The 17,687-nt window shown below is 38.1% G+C and overlaps 1 protein-coding gene across 1 annotated transcript; it reads right to left on the bottom strand.

Moving 5' to 3' along the window:
* Window positions 1-767: 767 nt before the first annotated feature.
* LOC135229846 (olfactory receptor 8K3-like) lies at window positions 768-16,981 on the bottom strand. The gene has a single exon (XM_064279103.1). The coding sequence runs from the start codon at window positions 3,639-3,641 to the stop codon at window positions 2,694-2,696; it is 948 nt and encodes a 315-aa protein (XP_064135173.1). The 5' UTR covers window positions 3,642-16,981; the 3' UTR covers window positions 768-2,693.
* Window positions 16,982-17,687: the final 706 nt, after the last annotated feature.

The following is a 17,687-nucleotide window of genomic DNA, read 5'->3' as shown; positions in this document are numbered from 1 at the left end:
TGGTGGTGGGGACCAGTCACTGGAGAAGAACATCAAGCTTAGTATAGTACAGGGTCAAAGAAAAAGAGGAAGACCCTCAAGGAGGTGGATTGGCACAGTGGCTGCAACAATGGTCTCAAACACAGCAATGATTGTGAGGATGGCTCAGGACCAGGTGCTATTCCATTCTCCTGTACATGGGGTTTCTGTGAGTCAAAACTAACTCAATGGCACCTAACAACAACAAGTATTAAGATTATTGGGGACCATTAAATATTTAAATGAATCACAGATCATTTCTTATTCTAACTGTAAAAATGTTTAACTCGTATACTCAAGATCCTCAGCTAGTATTTCCTTTTTTTTTTTTTTCTCTCCTCTCTTTCTCTCTCTTAATTTCAGGAGCTCCTTCAGTGAAAAACTATATAGGTGAATTACACTTTTTTTTCCTTTGGGTTGATGGATATCCCTGAGTTGTATGTTATTCCTTTTGATCTGATGATTTCTGTGGTGGGAAGCTCTTAGATGTTTGCATTAAACTTGGGACTACCCAATATATTGCAAATTTTCAGCTGCTTCTTTCACATCTTAGTGTATATGAATGACACACCCTACAATACCATGGTGCCCAACTGTCACAATTGCTTATGGTGCCTCTGCCTCTCTGCATTGCATCATCTAGTAATGCTTTTCCCATGCATGTAATGAAACAATAAGCAAAGGGATCACCCAAAATTAGCTCAAGAAAGGGGTTTTAATTTATTTAAAAAAAAAGTCCAGCAGCAGGGCCCTATTGGCGTGGTGGTTGAGAACTCTGCTGCTAACCGAAAGGTCAGCAGTTCAAACCCACCAGCTGCTCACTGGAAACCCTATAGGGGCAGTTCTACTCTGTTCTATAGGGTTGCTATGAGGCAGAATCCACTCGATGGCAACGGGGTTTTGTTTGGTTTAGTGCTCATGACCTTCATAGCCTTCTAAGTACTTTAACATTTTTAAACTATTTATGCTCACATGACAATAAACCGTGCACCTTTTTATATTCCAATGGACTATTTTTATTCAAGTTTCATTGGCTACACGGAGAATTTTATTTCATGATCATGTGCCAAGAAAATAATTTAGACTTTTGAAGTTTCAAAAAAATACTAGAAATTTTAAAATAATAACAATAAACAAAAATACATGGAAAAAATTAAGGAGCATCGGAATCAACTCGACGGCAGTGGGTTTTAACATGCTGCAGCTATGTCCGTAAAACTAGATAACTATATCCTTACCACATAAAAGGTCTTACTTGAATTAGAAATACAGGTAAGCACAAACCATGGGATTATCTCATTTTGTCGCTCACAAGTAGGGTGGACAAAAGTCAATGCAAATAAAATTCATAATAAATATTTACCAAAGTTTAGGAAAGCCAAACCAATGAAAGAGAGGCAGCAAACTTAACTCGTCATAGACTATCCTGTTACCCAAGGAGATACACAGAAAGTAATTGAACAAACAACTTAAAAAGTTGTTGATATAGATAAGAAAGGATCATCCATTAAACAAAAAAAGATAATTATTAAGAAAGAACAACCAGCAGGGGATGGATTTCAAACCTGGGAGCCTCTATGGTTGGCCTCAAGAAATTTATCTTAACTGGTGTATATTCTGATCTAGGCAAAAACAAGTCAGATGCAGAGCTGAACTTTTGAACTGCAAAAATTTCAAGGTATGTTGAGTAAACAGATTTACATGTGAAAGTAAAGGCATTAATGGGTAAAGGGTAGAACTCCAAGATCTGCAATGGGGGCATTTAAGCAATTCATGCAACTGAGTACTTTAAATCGCCATATACTCTGAGACTCCTCGCAACCTGGCCCTGATCTAATGCAGCCTTCAGAAGACTTTGAAGACTAAAACAGAAGGCAAAGGCTTACAAACACACACACATACATAAACACAAGTGCTGACACTGAAAAGTTTAATAATTGAAAAAAAAAAACACCAGAATCTTTGTATCTCCACTTTTGTACCTAGTACTTTTTCCCACTTCCACTCAGCATATCCACTCTCCTTGCCTAATTTCATGATTCCCAACACATTCTCCTGGAGCCCTAGTGGTGCAGTGGTTAAGAGCTTGGCTGCTAACCAAAAGGTCGGCAATTCAAATCCACTGCCCACTCCTTGAAAACCCTATGGGGCAGTTCTACTCTGTCTTACAGGGTTGCTGTGAGTAGTAATCGACTCAAGGACAATGGGTTTGGTATTTTTTAACACATTATCAAAAAAACCAAATGCACTGCTGTTGAGTCAATTATGACTCATAGCAACATTATAGGACAGAATAGAACTGTCCCATAGGGTTTCCAAGGCTGAAAATCTTTATGGAAGCAGATTGCTTCAATTTTCTCCCAAGAAGCAACTGGTTTTTTGAAACACTGACGTTCCAGTTAGCAGTCAAGCAATTTAACTGCTGCACCACAAGGGTCCTAACACATTCTACTGTACTATAGATTGTTCTTAATTATTGTTTGTGATCCATCTCTTTCCTTCAAGAAAGGTACCAGTTTGTACTCTTTTGTTCATCAATGCACTTAGAAGAGTGACTAGCATGTAGAAGGCAATTTATAAATATATGTTGAATATATTTGTGCTCACTGTTCCCTATGGAGGCACACAGACAAGGTTTGAGTTCATGGTGTAATTTGTAGGAATCATATGCTGCATCAAACTCTAGAAAATACATTGCGTATTTTTTTCCATGTCCTATGTAGGGCACATTTTACATCTTTGTTCCTCAAGCTATAAATCAAGGGATTCAACATGGGGATAACCAGGGTGTAAAATATGGAAGCCACTTTATCAGTGTCAAAGGAATGACTGGACTTGGGCTGCATGTACATAAAGATTAAAGTCCCATAGAACACTACCACCACTGTCAGATGGGATCCACAGGTGGAGAAAGCCTTGTGCCTGCCCTCAGCTGACTTCATCCTGAGAATGGCTACAAAAACGAGTAGGTAAGAAACAAGAACTGTTAGAAGAGATGAAATCAAATCAAAAGATGCTAAGATGAGATTGATCAATTCAATTTCATGTGTGTTTGAGCAGAGCAAGGATAACAAGAAGAGATTGTCACAGTAGAAATGATTGATGATATTGTAGCCGCAGAAGGATAAATTAAAAATCTTTATGGTGACCAGAAGAGAAACAAATGTGCTGTAGAGATAGGGTATTGCCACCAGCACCCAACAAGTCCTTTGTGACATGATGACTGTGTAGAGCAGAGGGTTACAGATAGCCACAAAGCGGTCATAAGACATTGCTGACAGAAGAAAAAGTTCACTAGTTATGAACACAATAAAGAAAGCTAGCTGTGTAGCACAAAAATAATAGGAGATAGTGTTTTCATCCACAATAAAATTGACTAGCATTTTGGGTCCCACAGCTGTTGAATAACCAAGATCAGTGATAGCCAGGTGTCTGAGAAAAAAGTACATGGGTGTTTGTAGCTTGGAGTCTGTCTTGGTGAGGATGATCATGCCTGAGTTGCCCACCACTGAGATCGTGTAGATGATGAGGAACAGCCCGAACAACGGAGCCTGGAGCCCAGGGTGATCTGTGATTCCCATCAGAAGGAATTCATTTAGCATTGTTAGATTTTGCTTTTCCATCTTGGTCTATCAGGAAACCTGTTCTGGATAGAGATATCAGCGTAGTCAATCGGTTTTATGTAGCATCATCTGGTAGATTTTTAGTATACAAAGGCAATATGCTAAATGAATAAGATAAATCCAAACTTCCAATACAGGTTTTTGAAAGTAAACCCGCCTCCCACAAGTAAAGTATAGGTACATGAAGAAAGAAAAAAAGATAGAGGGAAAGAAAGAAAAATCTAACTTGTTATCAATTGAGGAAAATTTGCTGCCCATGGAACATTTGTCAATGCCTAGGACATTTTGGGTGTCAGTACTAGGAGAAGGGTACTACTGGTATCTAATGGAGGCCTGGGATGTTATTAAAAATTCTACTATATACAGAGTAACCCCACACAATAACAAAATTTCCAGTCCAAAATGTCACTATGGCGGAAGTTGAAAAGCCCTGATACAGACATAGAGATAGAGATAGACACAGATAAAGATGTAGGTGAAGGCATATGTGTACGTGTACACGTAGATGTAGATGTACATATACATATACCTTGATGGGATTCCTGGTGGAGCAGTGGTTAAGAGCTTGGCTGATAACCACAAAGTCAGCTTTTTGAATCTACTAGCTGCTCCTTAGAAAACCTATTGGGCAGTTCTACTCTGTCCTATAAGGTCTCTATGAGTCAGAATCAACTCGATGGCAACAGGTTTTCTTTTTTTACATATAGATATATGAAGCAAAAATAAAAAAAGTAAAAAATTTTAGATGTGTTAGGTATATGGGTGGTTACAAAACTTTCTTTTTTCATTTACAATACTGACAATTACATAATGACATGTATAAAATTATAATATGTATGTTAACTTCATTAAAAACATTTCAAAATGCAAATTCCCAGAATGTGTGGAAACATTTAGTATCCCTTACTTCAAAACATAGTCCTGTAAAAGCCCTTGTGCCACAGGTGGTACAGTCGGAAACAACATACTTGACAAGTATTGAACACAAGGAAAATCTAATAGATCGTGGTGGGGATAGTCTGTCTTTATACAGGAAATTATTCCAGGTGGTAGACCCATACAGATATAGTCTTTTTTATACCTCAGCTTGTGGGTAATAGAAAAGTTTGTGGCATAGTGGTCAAGTGCTACGACTGCTAACCAAAAGAGCGGCAGTTCAAATCCACCAGGTACTCTTTGGAAACTCTTTGGGGCAGTTTTACTCTGTCCTATAGGGTCACTATGAGTTGGAATCAACTCAGTGGCAATGGGTTTGGTTTTGGCTTTGTGGGTTATAGAATAAAAAAAAAAAAAGATACCTTAATTTCTTTATTCACAAGTGCAAAATGACCACTTCCCTTCAGTGTTGCTGGAAAAAAAAATGAGGATTAAATGTTTCAATGCATTTAAGATATCAGGACATAAGTCTCAAATATCAAGTATATAGTGATGTTTTTTTTTTTAAATGACAAATGATGACAGTAAGTTACCTGAAAGGTGTTTTCTTTACATATGCATATGCAAATTCTCCTACTGTGATCTAGCTTCTATGTCAGGGTTATGATGATAAGTAGGTTGAGTAGTTTGTTATCCATGTAACTGAGCCCAGCCCTTCCCTCCTGCATCCTCAACTCCATGACTAAAATTGGACCATCGATGTGCCAATCTTCTGGATGATACATCTTCTTAATACATTTTAATATAAGTTGATGGACTGCTAACCTAAAGGTCAGCGGTTCAAAACCACCAGTGGCTCCATGGGAGAAAGATGTGGCAGTCTGCTTCCATAGAGATTTATAGCCTATTTACAGCTATGGGGTCACTTTTGAGTCAGCAGTGCATTTGAATATAAATTTACTTAAAATATGTCCTAACCTAGGAGCATTTTCATTATAACTAATATACTAAATTGTTTGTAACAAATGAGATATAGTTTCTCATGGAAGAATCTAAGACAGTGAGAGAAAATTTGAACAAATTGGGAGAAAGTAAGGTCCATGTCACTGATTTTATATAACAAAATTTCATTTAAAAATTCCATTTGGATAAAGAAATCCTCTAGTTTAAGCTATTATATAGTACATAATGCATATAAACACATGTATATTTAAATTAAAATGTATATATGTATCCCTAATAAGCCACAGATTAAAAAAAAAAAATGCCAGAGAAGGATGAGGATGGCAGTTTAAGGTAAAAGAACGAAAGGTTTGAAATGATACTACTTACATGAAAATAGCACTACCAGCAGCCTCTGAATCAAGAATAACCAAACAAATAGAAAAATACAATAGTATCATATTAAATAATAAAATGGTTGCACAGGAAATACACTATCTCATTTAAAACATTGCTTACAAGGTTGTGACCCTGTACACACATTGCTTATGTCAGAAAAAAAAAAAAAAACTATTGGCCTCTTTCCACCTAGAACAAAGGAGAACGAAGAAAACCAAAGACTAAAGGAAGTAATTAGTCCAAAGGACATATGGCCCACATGAACCACAGCCTCCTCTAACCTGAGACCAGAAGGACTAGATGGTACCACTCTGACCAGGATCACAATAGAAAGCCTGGAGCAAAATGGGGGAAAAAATGTAAAAAAAAAATTCAAATTCAAAAATAAATAAACAAAAAAGACCAGATTTACTTGTTTGAAAGAGGCTGGAGAAACCCCTGAGACTATTTTCTTAAGACAATCTTCTAATGTGAAACTACAGACACCCCTGGTGGCCACCTTTCAGGCCAATAACAGACGGGGCTGCTAAACAATAACTTCGATCAACTACAGGAGACCAAAAGGGCAAGTAGTCAGGGAGGGACAGGGAAACCTGACTAATGGAAACAGGGAGCCAGGAAGGAAATGAGAAGAGTGCGGACACAGTTTTTGGTAAGAGTTTCTGATTGGAAAATTAATTTGCTGTGTAAACTTTCACTTAAAGCACACTAAAAATTTTTTTTAAGAGGTACTGAATTGGGTATTAGTAGATATTATAATTAGGAAATCAACTATCTTCAATGAATACAATAAAAGCAATGTAAATCTTGTCGAGTTGCAATGATGAAAGGCTGAAGAACAAAAATACTTATATTGGTAAGTGCTGCTTTTCCTATAAGTTAAGAGGAGATAAGAGGACTTCCTCCCATCGGCTTTGGAGTTCCACGGAGAGCACCAAATTATTTTCCATAGTTTACTGTATTTGTTGAGCATTTAATTCATTTTACACAGCTATGCTCTTTGAAAAAATTATGTCTTCTTCCTGCCAGATTCTACTGGAAATTGAAGAATATGGTATATATTATACTATCACCATAAAAAAAAAAACTAGGTAATTAAAAGTTTCCTAAACTCCAAAAATTGCTTTTCACTTCTCAACACGAGGTGTGAGATGGAAATTTATTTGTTTCTTCATCAAGAGATTAGGAAAAATGGACATTTGTACTGTTATCTAAATATGCATTAAATATTAAATTACACTTGAGAGGTACATAAGAGCCTAGAGGCAGCTTATAACTGAGGATTTTGAAGAACACCAATGCTAGAAACTGAATACCTGCAGCTTCATAATTCTGCTGCAGTATTTTTAATACTGTATATGCTTCCTTTACTTTCATATTGGAGCTCTATTATTCACATAATTAGGCCACCTGGGTGGCAAAAACACTTAAGCACTCAGCTACAGACTGAAAGGCTGGTGGGTCGAGTCCACTCAGAGGCACCTTGAAGAAAGAAAGATCTACTTCTGGAAGGTCACAGCCATTGAAAAACCTGTGGAGCACGGGTCTCTGATACCCAGGGGGCAGTTATGAGGCAAAACTGACTCCAGGACTTTGTTTTTTTCTGTTAACTTTATTCAGATAACTACTTATATGAAGTAAAAATATTTAGACATGGAATGATAATGTTTCAAAATGCTTCTTAGCATTTAGCCTCTGAAATAGAGTGTGAAGATTTGAAAAAAAAATTATGTCAAAAAATTGGAGAGAGATCCTAGCTTCAGGCACTATTGAAAAGTATAACGCACACAGAACTGAATCAGAAATCCTAATATTTTGCAATGACTTTGCCATTGGATAAAGGTGGGACCCTGCAAGGGTCAATGAAACATTCTGGATACTGGTAAAATACGGAAACAGTCTTTTTACCTGCAATGAAGCCTCTGTCTTGACTCCTCTCCCAAGTGTTTCTTAAAACGGCAGAGGGAGAAGAATTTATGGATTTTTTTTTTTTTTTTACCCATGGAGATCCTCCCTGAGGAGATGCCAAACAATTTGCTGATTGTTCCTGAGGCATTTGAAAGCTTAACAAAATACCTGGCCTTCGTTTGTTAATTGTCCAGTATATTTTGTATTCACCAGTGACCAAATTTTTACTCATAGAGTGTGTATGCATGTCTATGTTTATCTGTTTCATATAGTCCTTTGTTTTACTCTTTGTTAACGTTCCATTTTTACCACATGGGGATCGGGATTAAAATATCGTATCTGTATAACAGACCTATCAACATTCTCTATTTCTACAGTGGTTTCTTCAAACGGATGACAAAACGAAGAAGTGCTTAAACACTGTCTTATCACATTATTTAAAAGACTTAAATGGAATAAAACTATTGCATTGTGCATATGTGAGGTATCACTTCCTAGTTTGCTCTTACTATTTTTATTATTGTTGCTGTTATTGCTATTTTCAAGTTATTTTTTGTTTGTTAATTTTGTTTTGACCTAAAGAACAGAAATGTTACCCTTGCTTCTCATTTGATGATCAATTGCCATCATCTGTCTGTTTAGGTTTTTTGCTTCCTTTATTACATCTCAATATTGTATGCTTTTCCATTCTGTTCAATCCTCATCCCAAAACATCTTTCTTGCCTTCACACATATTCAGCTGTGCTTGACATATGCTGTACCATGTCAATATACACTTGTGTCTTAGGCTGGGTTCTCTAGAGGAGCAAAACCAGTAAAGCATATAAATATGTGTATACAGAGATTTACATCAAGGAAATGGCTCACAGGGATATTGAAGCTGGAACATCCCAAGTCCCGAGATCAGGATACAGGCTTCTCCTGATTCATGCAGCTGCAAGGGCTGGATGACCCAACATCTACAGGTCAAACAGCAGGGCTCTTGCTCACTGGCTGGGAAGATCCAAGAATCCCCAAATCAGCAGGCAATACTGAAGGCAAGCTGCTGGCTCAATTCCCAAGAACCAGAGGTCAGATGAACAGGAGCCAGCTACAGGACCCAAAGTGAGCAATAGCAAATGAACCTTGCCAGAATGTCTGCTTATATTCAATTCAGACCACACACCCAAGGAAACTTCCTTTCAACTGACTTGCTACTCAGAGCAGAGTCTATCATGGAGGTAACCACATTATATCGAACCTCATCATGGAAGTGATCACAACATCTTTGGACTGCCAAACCACTGAGAATGATGGCCAAGACAAGTTGACACACAACCTTAACCATCACACCTTGTAAAGTGTGGTATTTTGTGTGTAATGTTTTATTATGAATATATATGTATTATGCTATAAATCTTTTTGATGCATTTTGCCATTTTAAATATTTGTAATGTAAACATTTGTGACTTTTTTTTTTGCTTATTTGTGATATGTAATGATATGTATATGTATGTGTGTATTTTTTTTTACTTGTCTATTCTTTAATGGAAGGAACACCGGTATTGCAATGTTTAAAAATTCACTGCTAACCAAAAGGTTCACAGTTTTAACCCACAAGCCATTCTGGAGAAAAAAGAACTTGCCATCTGCATTCATAACAGCCTAGGCAACCCTATGGGGCATTTCTACTCTGTCCTATAGGTCACTATGAGTCACAATCCACTCCATGGTACCTAACGAACCAAAAATTTTTTAATGGTAAATATCTTGTTGTCTCCAACAGAACATTGTCCGATCTTCTTGCGTTGGACATGTCATCAGGAAAGACCATTTTCTGGAGGAGGACATCATATTTGGTGAAGTAAAGGGCCAAAGAGAATGTGAGCCCTCTGTGACATGGATTTCCACATTGGCTGCAGCAGTGGACTCAATCATACCAGTGATTTTGAGGATAGCCCAGGACTGGGCATCATTTTGTTCTGTTATACATAAGGTTGTCATAAGTTAAAGTCAACTCAATGGCAGAAAGCAACAACATTTTGAGATAGACTTTTTTCACTTCACATGACTCTACTAAGGTCCATCCATGCTGTTGTGTGTATTAATAATTTGTTCATTTTATTGTAGAGTATTGTATCATGTATCTATTTATTACAGTTTACATAACCATTCACCCACAGAAGGAAATTTTGGGTTGCTGCCAGTTTTTAGCTATTATAAATAATGTTTTTATCAACCTTTTTTTCTTTTTTTGGTTGTGATTTAGGTGAAAGCTTTCAGAGCAAATTAGTTTCTCATTAAACAGTTAATGCACAAGTTCTTTGTGACATTTGTTGCCAACCCTGTACTATGTCAACACTCTCCCTTTCTTTACCTTAGCCTCTGTTTCCATTTGTCCAATTTTTCTGTCCCATCCTGTTTTCTCTTCTTTGCTTTTGAACAAGTGTGCCCACTAGTCCTGTATTTATGATTGCAATACGAAGTACGTCACTCATGTGTGTTATTTTTGGCCGCATAGACCTGTCCAATCTTTGGCTGAAGGGTGAATCTCAGGGGTGACTTCAGTGTTGGACTTTAAAAGGTGTCCAGGAGCCATACTTTTATGGTTTCTTCAGTCTCTGTGAGACCAACAAGCCAGGTTTCTGTGTGTGTGTGTGTGTGTGTGTGTGTGAATTTGAAGTCTGTTCTACATTTTTCTCCCTCTCTGTCTGGGACCTTCTATTGTGACCCCTGCCAGAGCAGTTGGTGGTGGTAACTGGGCACTGTCTAGTTGTCCTGGGCTCAGTCTGGTGGATGCTGTGGTTGTTGTGGTCCATTAGTCCTTCGGACTAATCTTCCCCTTGTGCCTTTGGTTCTCTTCATTCTCCTTTGCTCCAAACAGAATGACCAGTAGATATATTTTAGATGCCTGCTTGCAAGCGTCACCACAGTTGGATGTACAATATTTTCTCTATAGACTATGTTATGTCTGTTGAGCTAGATATTCCCTGAGACCATGGTCCCCAGCCCCTCAGCCCAGTAGCTCAGTCTCTCAGGTGGTTTGGATATGTCTATGAAGCTTCTATGACTTCGCCCTAAACAAATTATCATGACTTCCCCAGTACTGTGTACTATCTTGCACTTTTCCAAAGTTACCATTTATCTACTAATTTGTGTAAATGTTATTGTATGAAAATAAGTTTTCATTTCTCTGGAATAAATGTCTACGTGTGGGTTGTTTTAATTTTGACAAAGTCCAATTTATTGATTTGTACTTTTTATCAATATATTTGCAGGTAACAATAATTCATTAGTTTTTATTGTTGAGTAGTATCCATTTTCTTGAATATACCGCAATTTACTTATTCGTCCTCAAGTAGATGAGCAGTTGGGTTGATCCTAGTTTTTGACTTTTGCAAAGTTGCTATGGACATTTGTATACATGCCTTTGTAAGGAAAAATGCTGTAATTTCTCCTGGGTAGACATATATGAGTAATATGGTTAAATTTTATGATAAAACTGTGGTTAGCTTTTGAAGACCCTGATGCTGAAAGGAAATTATTTTTTAAAGTATTTATACCATTTTAATTTCCCTGTAGGAGTTTATGAATACTCAGGTTCCTCCACATACTTACCAACTACATGATATTCTAATAGATGTAAAGAATTATGTCATTAATGTTTTAACTGAAATTCTTTAATTACTAATGATGCTGCTCCCAACTTGGAGAGTGGCAGCTGGGGTCTTAAACGTTAGCAAGCAGCCAACTAAGATGCATCGATTGGTCTCAACTCACCTAGAGCAAAGGAGAATGAAGAACACCAAACACAAGGTAATTATGAGCCCAAGAGACAGAAAGGGCCACATAAATCAGAGACTACATCAGCTTGAGACCAGAAAAACTATAAGGTGCCCAGCTACAACAGGTGACTGCCCTTACAGGGAACACAACAGAGAACCCCTGAGGGAGAAGGAGAGCAGTGGGATGCACACTAAAAACTCTCATAAAAAGACCAGACTTAGTGGTATGACTGATACTTAAGCACCCTGGTAGTCATGGTCCCCAGACCTTCTGTTGGCCCAAGATAGGAACCATTCCCAAAGCCAACTCTTCAGGAAGGGATTGGACTGGACGATGGGATAGAAAATGATACTGGTGAAGAATGAGTGTCTTGGATCAGGAGTCACATGAGATTATGTTGGCATCTCCTATCTGGATGGGAGATGAGTGGGCAGAAGGGGTCAGAAGCTGGCTGAATGGACATTAAAAGAGAGAGTGGAGGGAAGGAGTGAGCCGTCTTATTAAGGGGGGAGCAATTAGAAGTATACAGCAAAGTGTATGTAAATTCCTGTATGAGAGACTGACTTGATTTGTAACCTTTCACTTTTAAAGCACAAATAAATAAAAATAAATGAGGAGGTGGGGCCAAGATGGCAGAATAGACAGACGCAACTGGCGAGCCCTCTTACAACAAATACCTGGGAAAAAAAGTGAAAGGAGTACATTCATGACAAGCTAGGAGCCCTGGACATCACAGACAAGGTTAGAAAACGAACTGAGAGGCAGGGGAGGAAGAGACAATTCAGAAGCAGAGAGAAGTTACCAGACCTGAATGGCCAGGAGCCCTCAGGCACCATTCCCGGGAGCAGCTGTGGTGGACTGGTACTAGTGTTCAGCTGCAATTTCCTCAGGGAGAAGCAGCCAGCCACACAGCCTGCTCACACCTCTGAAACCAGAGAAGAATGTCACTCTCAGCAAAAGCCAAGTACTTGTGTATATTCTACCACACCCCCAAGATGGCTTCATGGCTGAATTCCCTGGGCCCGAGATAGGTCCTGTTGAGCACCTAGAGCCATCCTCCAGGCCCTGGAGAAGGAATAAATATGAAATTGAGGGAAAAGATAATTTGCCAGCTCCACTAACATGGGGAGCTCAGGACTGAAGCGGCTCCTGTCCAGGCATAAATGGTCCATGGACTTTGACTACCTTTACTCTCTGCATGGACATCTGTGGGCATATTTCGGGAGAATAGGCCCTTGTTGGCAGACTACAACTATTTCAGCTGGGCGGTGGAGAGGTGGGTGTTTGATGTTTGACACCACTTTGCCTATTACACAGGGTCCTCACCAACCCACATAAGGGGCATAAGGACTGGTGGCTTCACTCAGGTCACCCAGTCACCTGCAACAGGGGTCCAAGGATAACTGGTACCTCCCAGTCCTTACAACCAAAAACATTGGGTGCCCATGGTCTGTCTGCAGAACCCACCCACCTGTACACTCCAGGAAAAATGGACCAGCTTTCTTCAGAGAGACTTGGGGGATGATTCTCAGCCCCCTGCCTTGTTCAGAGTGTGACCACTTGCTGCAACCAGATACCAGTACCTACACCAATCACCCTTACCCCTGCAAGACTGTAGGACAGAGCCTGTACCATACACTTGGTGATCAGCTACCTGGAAACCTAAGCTACCTGAAAACAGCTCTAGCCATCTGGGGAGAGGATGTCAGAGCTCCAAAGGTGAAAATAATCAAGCTAGCTCATTCAAGCAACCCATAGGGTTATACCAAAACAAAACAAAAAAAGAAGCTATGATACAGTAAGCAAACAAAACAAACTAATAAAATAACTTATAGGTGGCTTGGAGACAACTGTCAATATCAAGTCACATAAAGAAACAGACCATGATTGCCACAACAAGCTCTCAAAACAAAGAATCACGGAATTGTCCAGATGAATGAGTATTCTTTGAACTACCAGATGCGGAAAGCAAAAGATTAATATACGGAACTCTTCAAGACTTCAGGAAGAAGATAAGGCAAAATGCAGAACAAGCCGTAGAACACACAAATAAAACAATTGAAGAAATTTAAAAAGTTCTTAAAGAACATAATGAAAAATTTAATAAGCTGGAAAAATCCATAGAGAGACAGCAATCAGAAATTCAGAAGATTAACAATAAAATTACAGAATTAGACAATTCAATAGAAAGTCAGAGGAGAAGAATTGAGCAATATTTGTGAACTTGAAGATAAAGCACTTGGCACCAATATATTTGAAGAAAAATCAGATAAAAGAATTTTAAAAAATGAAGAAAAGAATCATGTGGGACTCTATCAAGAGAAATAACCTGTGAGTAATTGGAGCTCCAGAACAGGGAGGGATAAAAGAAAATTCAGAGAGAATTCTTGAAGATTTGTTGGCTGAAAACTTCTCTGATATGGTGAAAGATGAGTAGATATCTATCCAAGATGCTCATCGAACTCACTTGAGGTAGATTTTAAAAGAAAGTCACCAAAACATATTATAATCGAACTTGCCAAAACCAAAGATAAAGAGAGAATTTTAAGATTGGCTAGTGTCACCTACAAAGGACAGTCAATAAAAAAAAGCTCAGACTACTCGGCAGAAACCATGCTGGCAAGAGGGCAATGGGATGACATATAAAAAACTGAAGGAAAAAAATAGCCAGCCAAGAATCATGTATTCAGCAAAACTGTCTCTCAAAGATGAAGGTGAAATTAGGACGTTTGCAGATAAACAGAAGTTTAGGGAATTTGTAAAAACCAAACCAGTACTACAAGAAATACTAAAGGGAGTTCTTTGGTTAGAAAATCAATAATGTCAGGTATCAACCCAAGACTAGAATGCTGGGCAGAGCCATCAGAAGTCAACCCTGACAGGGAAATCACAAAAATAAACCAAGATAAAAAACGCTCAAAAGAGAGAAAGGGCGATTCTATTACATAAAAGAAGACAACATTAAAACAACAAAGAGGGACTAAGAAATGTAGTCATAGATCTTTCATATGGACAGGAAGACAAGGTGATACAAAGAAATAAAGGTTAGGTTTAAATTTAGAAAAATAGGGGTAAAGAATAAGGTAACCACAAAGGAGACAAACTATCCTACACATCAAAATAAAATACAAGACAAAAATAGAGACTCGGCAGAAACAAAATGGTCAAAGAATAAGAGGAAAAGACAATATATAATCTACTCAGCACAAAAAATTAAGTGGGAAAAAGAAACTGTCGACAACACACAAAAATAGACATCAAAATAATAGCACTAAATTCATACCTGTCCATAATTACACTGAATGTAAATGCACCAGTAAAGAGACAGACAGTGGCAGAATGGGTAAAGAAACAGGATCCGTCTATATGCTGCCTACAAGAGACACACCTCAGACTTAGAGACACAAACAAACTAAAACTGAAAGGATGGGAAAAAATATATCACGCAAACAACAATCAAAAAAGAGCAGGAGTGGCAATATTAATTCCTGACAAAATAGACTTTAAAGTTAAAACCATTATAAAGGATAAGGAAGGACACTGTATAATGACTACAGGAACAATATACAAGGAGGATATAACCAGATTAAATATTTATGCACCCAAAGACAGGGTTGCAAGAGACTCAAAACATACTCCATCAGCATTGAAAAGTGAGATAGACAGCTTCACAATAATAGTAGGAGACTTCAACACACGGCTTTTGGTGAAGGACAGGAGATCCAAAAGAAGCTCAATAAAGACAAGGAAGATCTAAATGCCACAATCAACCAATTTGACTTCATAGACATATACAGAACACTCCACCCAACAGCACCCAAGTATACTTTCTTTTCTAGTGCACGTGAACATTCTCTAGAATAGACCACATGTTAGGTCATAAAGCAAGCCTTAGCAGAAAGCAAAACATTGAAATATTACAAAGCATTTTCTCTGACCATGAGGCCAAAAAAGTGGAAATCGATAACAGAAAAAGCAGGGAAAAGAAATCAAACACTTGGAAACTGACCAAAACCCTGCTCAAAAAAGACTGGATTATGGAAGACATTAAGGATGCAATAAAGAAATTCATAGAATCCAATGAGAATGAAAACATTTCCTATCAGAACCTTTGGGACACAGCAAAACCAGTGTTCAGAGGCCAATTTATGTCAATAAATGCACACATCCAAAAGAAGAAAGGGCCAAAATCAAAGAAGTATCCCTACAATGAAAGAAAACCCTCAGGCACCAGAAGAAAACAAATAATAAAAATTAGAGCAGAACTAAATGAAATAGAAAACAGGAAAAAAAAAATTGAAAGAATTAAGTAGACCAAAAGCTGGTTCTTTGAAAAAATCAACAAAATTGATAAATCATTGGCCAAATTGACAAAAGAAAAACAGGAGAGGAAGCAAATAACCTGAATAAGAAATGAGTTGGGCAATATTACAACAGACCCAACTGAAATTAAAAGAATCATATCAGATTACTATGAAAAATTGTACTCTAACAAATTTGAAAACCTAGAAGAAATGGATGAATTTCTAGAAACGGACTACCTACCTAAACTAACACAAACAGAGGTAGAACAACTAAATAGACCCATAACAAAAGAAAAGATTGAAAAGGTAATCAAAAAATCTCAACAACAACAACAACAACAACAAAAAAACCTGGCCCAGATGACTTCACTGAAGAGTTCTACCAAACTTTCAGAGAAGAGTTTAGGTATTTCAGAGCATAGAAAAGGACTGAATACTCCCAAACTCATTCTATGAAGCCAGCATATCCCTGATACCAAAACCAGGTAAAGACACCACAAAAAAAGAAAATTACAGACATATATCCCTCATGAACCTAGATCCTTTAAAAACCCTCAACAAAATTCTAGCCAATTGAATTCAAAAAAATAATCAAAAAATTCACCACGACCAAGTGGGATTCATACCAGGTATGCAGGGATGGTTCAACATGAGAAAAACAATTAATGTAGTCCATCATATAAATGAAACAAAAGACAAGAGTCACGTGATTTTATCAACTGATGCAGAAAAGGCATTTGACAAAGTTCAACACCATTCGTGATAAAAACTCTCAGCAAAATAGGAATAGAAGGAAAATTCCTCAACATAATAAAGGGTATTTATACAAAGCCAATAGCTAACATCATCCTAAATGGAAAAGGGAACCTGAAATCATTCCCTTGGAGATAGGGGAACAGACAAGGATGCCCTTTTTCAGCACTCTTATTCAACATTGTGCTGGAGGTCCTACCCAGAGATATTAGGCTAGATAAAGAAATAAAGGGCATCTGGATTGGCAAGGAAGAAGTAAAAGTATCTCTTTTTGTGGATGACATGATCTTATACACAGAAAACCCTAAGGAATCCTCCAGAAAACTACCAAAACTAATAGAAGAGCTCAGCAGAGTATCGGGATCCAAGATAAACATACAAAAATCAGTTGGATTCCTCTACACCAACAAAAAGAACATTGAAGAAGAAATCACCAATTCAATACCATTTACAGTAGCCCCCAAGAAGACAAAACACTTAGGAATAAATCTTACTAGAGATGTAATATTAATGTATAAGACCACTATTATAAGAACTCTAGAAATAGTTTAAACAGAGAAGAAAACATTCTTCGATGGTTATGAGATGAGGGAGGGAGGGAGAGAGGTAGATAAGAACTACTTTAGGTGACGGGAAAGACAACACACAATACAAGCGATGTCAGCACAACTGGACTAAACCAAAACCAAAGGGGTTTCATGAAGAAACTGAATGCTTTGGAGGCCAGGGTAGCAGGGGCGGGGATTTGGGGACCATGGCTTCAGGGAACATTTAAGTCAATTGACATAATAAAATCTATTAAGAAAACATTCTGCATCCCACTTTGGAGAGCAGTGTCTGGAGCTATCTAAGATGCATCAATTGGTCTCAACCCACATGGAGCAAAGGAGAATGAAGAACATCAATGACACCAGGTAATTACCAGCCCAAGAGACAGAAAGGGTCACATAAACCAGAGACTACATCAGCCTGAGACCAGAAGAACTAGATGGTGCCCGGCTACAACCGATGACTGCCCTAACAGGGAACACAACAGAGAACCCCTGAGGGAGCAGGAGAGTGGTGGCATGCAGACCCCAAATTCTGGTAAAACGACCAG

The sequence above is a fragment of the Loxodonta africana genome, unplaced genomic scaffold, assembly GCF_030014295.1.
Source record: "Loxodonta africana isolate mLoxAfr1 unplaced genomic scaffold, mLoxAfr1.hap2 scaffold_56, whole genome shotgun sequence".
In the NCBI taxonomy this organism is placed as follows: domain Eukaryota; kingdom Metazoa; phylum Chordata; class Mammalia; order Proboscidea; family Elephantidae; genus Loxodonta; species Loxodonta africana.
The sequence above is the reverse complement of the archived record's forward strand: the minus strand, read 5'-3'. Positions and strand labels throughout refer to the sequence as shown.

Coding starts and splice junctions, on each gene's coding strand:
- LOC135229846 (XM_064279103.1), bottom strand. CDS start 3,641: ATGGAAAAGCAAAATCTAACAATGCTAAATGAATTCCTTCTGATGGGA.